This window comes from Hyperolius riggenbachi, chromosome 1 (genome assembly GCF_040937935.1).
Source record: "Hyperolius riggenbachi isolate aHypRig1 chromosome 1, aHypRig1.pri, whole genome shotgun sequence".
NCBI lineage: Eukaryota > Metazoa > Chordata > Amphibia > Anura > Hyperoliidae > Hyperolius > Hyperolius riggenbachi.
In genome coordinates, this window is record NC_090646.1 from 475065924 (window position 1) to 475076927 (window position 11004).

General features: G+C 41.9%; 1 protein-coding gene across 1 annotated transcript; it reads right to left on the reverse strand.

The window, feature by feature from the left end:
• Positions 1-6416: 6416 nt before the first annotated feature.
• On the reverse strand, positions 6417-7346 carry LOC137527907 (olfactory receptor 6Y1-like). The gene has a single exon (XM_068249004.1). It carries the CDS (start codon positions 7344-7346, stop codon positions 6417-6419), a length of 930 nt encoding a protein of 309 aa, XP_068105105.1.
• Between the last annotated feature and the right edge of the window lie 3658 nt (positions 7347-11004).

Below are 11004 nucleotides of genomic sequence, written 5' to 3' on the forward strand. Positions count from 1 at the left end.
GTAAGGTGGTAGATATTATTAAGAAATATCTCCCGGTATTAGAAGCTGTTCAGAGCCTTCGTCCTATCATCAAATGTGGAGTCCACTTCGCGAGCAGAAAGGCTCCGACTCTAGCCCAAACGCTCTCTCCTAGTCTTTTAGAATCCAGGCCTAATATGCATACATGGCTCAATTTAGTGGGATCTTATAAGTGTGGTGTCTCCACGTGTAATTACTGTGGGGTACACGAAAAAACACGTATTGCTGTGTGAACCTCCAATGGGTGTACATTCCCTATCAGACAATTTTTAAATTGTAATTCCATGTATGTGGTCTATTTGATCATGTGTAGGGAGCGTGCACTCCAATATGTGGAGTGTACTACAAGACCTCTTAGGTCCAGGATCAGCGAGCACTATAGGGATCCTTCCTGGCTTAGCCACAATATTTCCAACGTGGCAAAGCATTTTCTCCACGTACACCAGGGCAATATGTCCTCTTTTTCTTTTCATGCTCTGGAACATGTACGGTTTTCACGGAGAGGGAGAGACCATTATAAGCGCTTGCTGGCACTGGAAGCCCTTTGGATTTTTAAATTGGGTACTAGGACCCCACTGGGTTTGAATTAAAGATGAGATTTGGCCCTTGTCACTCACTAGCTGGTTTTCTTTGCTCTCCTGGCTCCTCCAGTTTTCTCCATGCTCTATTTAGTACATGCTAAAAACTTATATGGTGACAATGGTCCTATTGTCTGTTGTTTTTGAAGTGTGCCATTTATCTTTTAGGTTTTTAACACTTAGGGTCATATGCAATTACCTTTTTCACCTGAGTTTTCTCCTAGGAGGTAATTTTTCATCTTCATTTTAAAATAACTTTCCAGCACTTTTCAACTTAAAAAGTACCAAACAGTAGGTGAGAAAGTACTATTAAAATTATTTTGAGTATTTTCTTGCTTGCTGGTGGTTTAAAAGAAATTTTCTTGGCAAGTTTTAAATTATCACCTAGGAGAAAACTCAGGTGAAAAAGTGAATTGCATATGGGCCTTACTGTCTATGTTTTTCGACTTGCACATTTATTGTCATGCTGTCTATTCTTGATTTTAGATGACTGTATACTGTCTATACATGAGGGGCATCTCTCTGCCTACTCTATGGGTGGATTATGGAGGGATCCTCCCTCTTACCCCACCCCTTCCTTTGGGTGGGGTGTGTGTGCACATGTATATAATAGATGTGATGTGTTGTGCCTTTTTAGCTATGAGTAAGGACCTTCGGGTGCGAAACATGTTGGCTTTGTGTCGCTGGATACGTCCTTAATAAAGTCATTAATCAAGTGGGCAAGTTGCGGACCATTTTGTCATCACATAATTTCGTTTGGACCAGAGCTTCCAGGATCCAGCACTGTCCGGTACCAGGAGTTTGAGCGGTATCACCACTTCCATTCTCCTATAGAAGCAGGGTTGCTCGTAAACTACGCCAGCATGAATCTATGCGTCGTAGTACGCAACTACGCATCGTAGTTTGTAGATGAAGTTTAAGAACTACACGTACGCATTTCCGCATAGTCGTAGTCCCGCTATGCGAAGCTTTGCCCGCTACGCGTAGTTGATGTATGTATTGCGAAGTCAACTACGTGTGCGGTAACTGCATCTATATGGATCATTGCGCATGCGCAGAAATATTATTGCCCTTTTAGACGCATACAATTCCACATTGGAAGGTTGAATGTATGCTTATATTCGTTTATATTTGCAAATAGGTTGAAGATTATTGCAGAAATGTATCCGCATAAGGGCATAAGCGGTCGCATCAACTACGCTTCGCACTATGCGAAGCTTGCGTAATTTAACACATAGTCTACGAAATGCAAATGTAGTGAAGTTTCTGATTACATAGCCGTAGATTGCGAAGCGTATTTGCGTAAAAATACGCGTAGTGCCAGCGTAGCGAAGTTTACTGACTACGACCATCCCTGTATAGAAGTGATCATTACAAGCACAGGTCCAATAAACAGCTAATACTGTAGTTAAGGGATGGCCCTATGGGGCCCCTCTGGCCCAAGGGCTCCAATGCGGTTGAGACCTCTGCAACCTCTATTGCTATGCCACCATAAATAGCAGTGTCCTTAACACATGTAGTGATCTCCTTGTACCTTTTTCTTTCATTTGGCTGTGGTTTGGAACACAACTAGGAAGACTCCCAAACAGAAAAAAAACACATACATGGCAGATGAAATTCAATGTTGACAAATGTAAGGTCATGCATTTTGGACGTACTAATGGTCTAGCACCATACAAAATAAATGGGATACAGTTGGGGACATCAAACTTGGAGAAGGACTTAGGAGTACTCATTGACAACAAGTTAAATAATCGTACTCAATGCCAAGCAGCTGCAGCTAAAGCTAACAGAATTTTGGGATGCATTAAAAGGGAAATAAAAACTCGAGATGCTAGCATAATATTGCCCCTGTTTAACTCTCTAGTAAGCACGATTTCATTCAAAGAAAGAAGAATATGTGTGGCACATCTCACAACTGCACAGGCTGTCCTTGATGGCTGTTGCAGGCTAATAAAGGTGGACCCACTGCTTGCACTCTACACCTCTACGTCACTGGACGTGTGCTCCGCATAACCAGACGAGAAGAAAGTACTACAATTTTCAACAGAAGAACAAAGAAGCGTGCACCTTCCGTCCTATGATTTATTTCCACATTGTGACATATTGTGATGTATTGACACTGAGGTGCACAAAAAGTATTTTACAGAAACAAAGCCTGCTAGTGGCAGAGTGCAAGGGTATCTTACATGTCCTGGAACAAGTGGGTCACATCATTGGAGGTGGGTGGTGGGCATTAGGGTGGCTTGGCGACGGCCGTTTCGCGTCTCCTGACGCTTGGTCACGCTGCGTACCACTAACAATGGAGGATGTGCGTTTCCGGGATTAAGACGGGGCACCAGGCTCCGCCCCTTCCGGTCGCGTCACGTCCTCCGTGCTGAAACTGATTGCGTAAGTCACGGGGACGCTGTACAGAGGTCTGAATGCGGAAGTCTAACTCCGCATTACCATTGGATCTGCCACCAAGTGGGGAAACACCCCCATCACCATGGTTACTAGACAAAACACAAACGCAACTTACACACAGTGCTCACATATTACTGGGCACTTGTGTTTACGGACGGAAACATTTATTTGATCCGTCTATGCAGTAAACTATGCGTATAAATCGTCTAGATTGCTGATCCATATGTCCTCTTAAAAATATGCGTCTCCGTGACCACAGCTCCTGTGAATAGAGTGCTACATAAATAAGAAAGAAAAAACACACTTTAAAAACACATAGCTAGGGGCTCATAATTGTAGACTAAAAGGTATTACTGTTATAACAGATCATGTGGGCATCTAGCTCAGGGGCCTAAGGTCAATGTAGAAAACATTACTCAATACTGCCACTGACACTATACATTAGTAATTGTGCATATTGCAGGATTTCTAATACTGAGAACATATACAAGAGTTATTATTCACATATATGCATCCTATCCGTTTCTCATGGGAAACGTACATTATTCCTCATCCTAATAAGTACGCATAATAAAAACAATATTCCACTACACATTACATGACTATTACCAAAGAATTATATAAACATGCCATTTTATGGATCCAACATACACGAAAGTTCTATTTTCTCATTGAGGCCTAGCGGGCCCATTGCATCAGTCCTTAGGATCAATTTTGTCTCCCTCCTCAATAACAGACGCTCCCTATCACCTCCTCTTGGGGGGACCTCTTGTTTCTCCAGGGCTAAGTATCTCAGATTAAATCTATCCTGCGGGTGTTCTTTTCTCATATGCTCAATAAGTCGAGTACACCCCTTCCCCGATTTAATAGAACTCATATGCTCTCCAAATCGTACTTTCATTGGTCTAGTGGTTTGTCCTATATAAAAACGACCACAAGGACATATCAACGCATAGACAACAAAGTCTGTTTGACAAGTAAAAAATCCTCTTATTTGTATAAGCTCAGTACCTATCCTAATACTCCTCTGCGGTAACATCATCTTTATGATGTTACCGCAGAGGAGTATTAGGATAGGTACTGAGCTTATACAAATAAGAGGATTTTTTACTTGTCAAACAGACTTTGTTGTCTATGCGTTGATATGTCCTTGTGGTCGTTTTTATATAGGACAAACCACTAGACCAATGAAAGTACGATTTGGAGAGCATATGAGTTCTATTAAATCGGGGAAGGGGTGTACTCGACTTATTGAGCATATGAGAAAAGAACACCCGCAGGATAGATTTAATCTGAGATACTTAGCCCTGGAGAAACAAGAGGTCCCCCCAAGAGGAGGTGATAGGGAGCGTCTGTTATTGAGGAGGGAGACAAAATTGATCCTAAGGACTGATGCAATGGGCCCGCTAGGCCTCAATGAGAAAATAGAACTTTCGTGTATGTTGGATCCATAAAATGGCATGTTTATATAATTCTTTGGTAATAGTCATGTAATGTGTAGTGGAATATTGTTTTTATTATGCGTACTTATTAGGATGAGGAATAATGTACGTTTCCCATGAGAAACGGATAGGATGCATATATGTGAATAATAACTCTTGTATATGTTCTCAGTATTAGAAATCCTGCAATATGCACAATTACTAATGTATAGTGTCAGTGGCAGTATTGAGTAATGTTTTCTACATTGACCTTAGGCCCCTGAGCTAGATGCCCACATGATCTGTTATAACAGTAATACCTTTTAGTCTACAATTATGAGCCCCTAGCTATGTGTTTTTAAAGTGTGTTTTTTCTTTCTTATTTATGTAGCACTCTATTCACAGGAGCTGTGGTCACGGAGACGCATATTTTTAAGAGGACATATGGATCAGCAATCTAGACGATTTATACGCATAGTTTACTGCATAGACGGATCAAATAAATGTTTCCGTCCGTAAACACAAGTGCCCAGTAATATGTGAGCACTGTGTGTAAGTTGCGTTTGTGTTTTGTCTAGTAACCATGGTGATGGGGGTGTTTCCCCACTTGGTGGCAGATCCAATGGTAATGCGGAGTTAGACTTCCGCATTCAGACCTCTGTACAGCGTCCCCGTGACTTACGCAATCAGTTTCAGCACGGAGGACGTGACGCGACCGGAAGGGGCGGAGCCTGGTGCCCCGTCTTAATCCCGGAAACGCACATCCTCCATTGTTAGTGGTACGCAGCGTGACCAAGCGTCAGGAGACGCGAAACGGCCGTCGCCAAGCCACCCTAATGCCCACCACCCACCTCCAATGATGTGACCCACTTGTTCCAGGACATGTAAGATACCCTTGCACTCTGCCACTAGCAGGCTTTGTTTCTGTAAAATACTTTTTGTGCACCTCAGTGTCAATACATCACAATATGTCACAATGTGGAAATAAATCATAGGACGGAAGGTGCACGCTTCTTTGTTCTTCTGTTGAAAATTGTAGTACTCTCTAGTAAGGCCACATCTGGAATATGGAATTCAGTTCTGGGCACCACATTACAAAAAAGATATTGCAGTTTTAGAGCAGGTGCAGAGACGAGCAACAAAATTGATGCGTGGGATGGAAGGTCTCACTTATCAAGAAAGGTTAGATAAACTGGGTTTATTTAGTCTAGAGAAAAGACGCCTTAGAGGGGATCTAATTAACATGTATAAATACATCAGAGGGCAATATAATACCTTGGCGGATGAGCTTTTTGTCCCTAGGCCTTCTCAAAGGACTAGAGGACATGATCTGCGCATGGAGGAAAAACGTTTTAGCCATTTATTTAGGAAAGGGTTCTTTACAGTAAGAGTGATTAAGATGTGGAATGCATTGCCACAGGAAGTCGTTATGGCAAACTCTATACCTGCATTTAAAGGGGGCTTAGATGCTTTCCTTGCGTTGAAAGACATCCATGGCTACAATTACTAGGTAATGCCTAATGATGTTGATCCAGGGATTTTATCTGATTGCCATCTGGAGTCGGGAAGGAATTTTTCCCTTTAGGGGCTAATTGGACCATGCCTTGTAAGGGTTTTTTCGCCTTCCTCTGGATCAACAGGGATATGTGAGGGAGCAGGCTGGTGTTGTACTTTATACTGGTTGAACTCGATGGACGTATGTCTTTTTTCAACCAAAATAACTATGTAACTATGTAACTATGTAAAAAAAAAAACCCACAAATGCTAAAAGTGGTCAATTTGTCAAAAAGGGCCCAGAGTTATTTGACCCTGTTAATAGCAATACATAAAACATAAATACTATGCATTCAATATGTAGAAACACAAATAAAATGGGAACTTGGAATCAAAGTTGACTCAACAAAACATAAATCAAGAAGTTGTAATCTTGAATGTGCAAATGTTCAGGAAACAAGCTTTGAAATGTTTTGTTCACTGATTTGTTTCCTCTGCATCAAAGAAGTCTAGAGTAGAACATATGTTTTAAACTTTTCCTCATGTCAGTGTTCCTCCAAGTGTAGATCACTGGATTCAACATGGGAATGATGAAAGAGTACAAGATAGACAGCAGTTTGTTAGAGTCAAAGGAGTCAATGGCCTGAGGTCGTGCATACATAAATATGGTTGTCCCAAAAAACAAAATTACCACCATCAAGTGAGAGGCACAAGTAGAAAATGTTTTCTTCCAGCCTTGATCAGAAGGAATTTTCTTTATGGTTGATATTATATAAAAATAAGATATGATAATAAGTACCAGTGAGCTAATGAGTACAAATACAGCAGATACAAAGTCCACTAGCTCAACTGTAGAGATATCCTCACAGGAGAGGTGAATAACTGGTGATATGTCACACAAATAATGGTTGATGATCTTGGAGCGACAAAAGTTCAGCTGAGCTATCAAACCAATGGAAAATGAGCAAGAGAGGAAGCCTAAAAAAAGGCTCCCTCCTGCTAGGCTCCAACATAGTTTATATGTCATAATGCTGTGGTAAAGTAAAGGGTTACAGATGGCAATATATCTATCATAGGCCATTGCTGCTAACAAGAAGCACTCTGTGCATCCTACAGACAGAAAGAAGTAAAGCTGCACCAGACACCCCCACACAGGTATGAAATGGTTGCCTGTAATAAGATCACTCAACATTTTTGGGACAGTGATGGAGACATACGTGGCTTCCAAACATGCTAGTTTGCTAAGAAAAAAGTACATGGGCTTGTGAAGTTTTGGGTCTCGTCTCACAATGGCAATGATCATTGCATTTTCTAGTAGTGTTACTAAATAAGCAAAAGAAAAGATTACTATAAGAATAGTCCTGAGTAGTGGAGAAGTCTGGAACCCAAGCAATGTGAAATATATTAGGTCTGTTACATTAGTCGCCATTGTTGTACTTGATGTGAGACATAAAAGAAGGTACGCTTAATAAAATTATTTGTATAAAAATTTAATTAAAAATGCATACACAGTTAATGCAGTGAATATTTTACTTGGAAATAGTAGATTTGTTAAACAATAAACATTTAAATAAGTAAACATTAAATATATGAAAAGCCAAAATTAATGTTTTCTATTTAAAAATATTTTAACCACTTCACCACTGAGGGGTTTTACCCCCTGACCACCAGAGCAATTTTCACCTTTCAGCGCGCCTTCCATTCATTCGTCTATAACTTTATTATTACTTATCCCAATGAAATGAACTATATCTTGTTTTTTTCGCCATCAATTAGGCTTTCTTTAGGTGGGACATTATGCCAAGAATTATTTTATTCTAAATGTGTTTTAATGGGGAAATAGGAAAAAATGTGGGAAAAAATTATTATTTTTCAGTTTTCGGCCATTATAGTTTTTAAATAAAGCATGTTACTGTAATTAAAACCCATGAAATGTATTAACCCATTTGTCCCGGTTATAAAACCATTTAAATTATGTCCCTATCACAATGTTTGGCGACAATATTTTATTTGGAAATAAAGGTGCATTTTTTTCAGTTTTGCGTCCATCCCTAATTACAAGCCCGCAGTTTATAAAGTAACAGTGTTATACCCTCTTGACATAAATATTTAAAAAGTTCCGTCCCTAAGGTAACTATTTATGTTTTTTTTTTATTGTATTTTTTTTTTTTAATTACAAAAAAAAAAAAAAAAATTGGGGAGTGTGGGAGGTAATGAGTTAATTTATTGTGTAAATGTAATGTTTGTATATGTAAAATGCTTTTAGGGTGTAGTTTACTATTTGGCCACAAGATGGCCACAGAGTGTTTGTTTACATGCGACCTGTAAGCGTCCGGAAGGACGCTTACAGGAAGCAGCAGGAGGCTGGCCAAATCACAATGATCTCGCTGTTTCTGAAAGAAGCAGCAGATCATTGCGGGGGCTTAGATCAACGAACGGGAATGGATTTTCCCGTTCATTGATCTCCGGGCGAGCGGGCGGCAGCATGCACGAGCGGCGGGTGCACGCGCACGAGCGGCGGGAGCGCGGACAGCGGCGGTAGCGCGGAAGGTACGGATTTCTCCTTCCCTGGTTTTTTAGGAGGGAAAAAAGGGGCGGAGAAATCCGTACGCGTGGGGGTAAAGTGGTTAATATTTAATATTATAAGGTTTCCAAAATGCTGTGACTTCATGTAATATGCAAATAAAAACAAAATACAATGATTTCAAACAAAATCTATATTTCATTAAATATTTTACAAAGGTTAGATAGCACATTTTAAACAAATAGTATTATTGTTTGAAAAATATATGTCTATTTAAATTTGATGTCAGCAACAAATTAAAAAAAAAATCAGAACAGGGTAATTTACCATTGTGTTGCATCACTTCTCTTTTTTTTTCCCTAGCAAGAAGTTTTGAATCAGGATGATACCATTTATTGGCTAACTTAAAAGAATAAGAGTAAGCAATGGGTCGCAGGCCTGGACAGTCTATTTTAGCACCAAGACTAGTTTACTATGGGGTCATGCTGTTGTAATACATAGAGAATGCAGTTTTGCACACTTTTCTGAAATAACAAATCCTTCCTAGAAAAAGTGCATACATAATGATATTTGTTTTTTATGCAGTTACCCCTGAGGGTCCAAAGATCACAGCCATCCAGTGTTGGCAACCAAAAAGGTATATGAGACCGCACTCCAGCAATGCAGGGGATGAGTGTGCATCCAACCCGTGCAGGGCCGTGCCTGGGCGGGTGCTGCGGGTGCATTGTCTCCGACAGGTGCCACCCGGCCGCCGCTCACCCCCTCTGGCCGCCGCTCTCTACCTCCCTCCCTCCCTCCCTCCCTCCCTCTAGCCGCCGCCGCCACCACATCAGACCTCGATCAGGTGGCGACCAATAGTGCGGGTGCTAGGACCTAGCCCACCGCACTGATATGCGGAAGTGATTGACATCCATTCCGCATATAGAGCGGGTGCGTCCAGTGCCAGCTCTTACTGGTCGGGTCGCTGCTGATCCTGAGGTCTGACTACACTGCAAGGTAAGGGGGAGCGGCGGCAGCTAGAGGGGGGGGGGTGTCCCTGTCACTCACTACCTAAAGGGCTCCCTGTCACTCACTACCTAAAGGGCTCCCTGTCACTCACTGCCTAAAGGGCTCCCTGTCACTCACTGCCTAAAGGGGCTCCCTGTCACTCACTAGCTATACGGGGGTCCCTGTCTGTCACTCACTGCCTAAACGGGGGCCCTGTCACTCACTGTCTAAAGGGGTCCCTGTCACTCACTACCTAAAGGGGTCCCTGTCACTCACTGCCTAAAGGGGTCCCTGTCACTCACTGCCTAAAGGGGTCCCTGTCACTCACTACCTAAAGGGGTCCCTGTCACTCACTACCTAAAGGGGTCCCTGTCACTCACTGCCTAAAGGGGTCCCTGTCACTCACTACCTAAAGGGGGTCCAGGCTGGCTACATATACTGGGGACACTGGCTGTTTGTCATTATGTGCATTTACTGGTGGTGAAAAGCTGTCTCTTATTATGTGCATTTACTGGTGAAAAGCTGTCTCTTATTATGTGCATTTACTGGTGAAAAGCGATCTCTTATTATGTGCATTTACTGGTGAAAAGCGGTCTCTTATTATGTGCATTTACTGTTGAAAAACGGGCTCTTAATATGTGCATTTACTGGTGAAAAGCGGTCTCTTATTATGTGCATTTACTGGGGAAAAGCTGTCTCTTATTATGTGCATTTACTGGTGAAAAGCTGTCTCTTGTTATGTGCATTTACTGGTGAAAAGCTGTCTCTTGTTATGTGCATTTACTGGGGAAAAGCTGCTTCTCATTATGTGCATTTACTGATGAAAGGTTGTCTGTCATTGAGTGTATTTACTGGTGAAACGCTGTCTCTTATGTGCATTTAGTGTGGAAATTTTGTCAGTAAAAATCTTTTGTCAGTACATTTTTAGGTATTTGTCAGTAAAAAATAACGTGAAAGGTTGGCAACACTGGCAGGCTGCGCAGCGCAACGGGAAAGATACAGGCAGCCCACCTCACACTTGGGCTTGGCGAGGGGAGGAGCCAACGACAGCGAGCGAGAGTAGAGTGGCAGCAGGCAGCCATAAATACGCAGTGTGTGACTGCGTCACACTCGCAGAGCCTCTCAGCCTTAGTCAGTCCAGAGACTAGCAGACTTGCAGGCAGCCAAAGCCAGCCAGGAGCAAGCCCATGGAAGAGGGGTAGGAATGGGGTATCACATGCATGCGTAAAGAGGTGGAAGGTGTGGGTGTGATTAGGCAGGACATGGGTGTGGTTATGTGGTTGGGCACGGTTAATTTAACCACTCCCATAGGCGCCAGAAAAAATCTTGCACCCAGGTGCCAGGCACCCCAGGCTCACCCCTGAACCCGTGTACCTTCTGGGTATATCAAGCAGTTTCTCCAAAACTATCTAGCATAGCTCTTTTATCAGAAATTACTTTATCTGGATCATAAAAACAAACTGTTACAGCTCCATAGTGGCCACTATGCAGCTGTAACAGTTTGGTTTTTTCGTTTGTTTCCAGTATTGACTTTCAATATTGCCCTTTACAGATATTTCTCTATAATTGTGTTTAA

What these genes read in the sequence shown, in the direction of transcription:
- LOC137527907 (XM_068249004.1), bottom strand. Translation starts at nt 7,346, where the DNA reads ATGGCGACTAATGTAACAGACCTAATATATTTCACATTGCTTGGGTTC.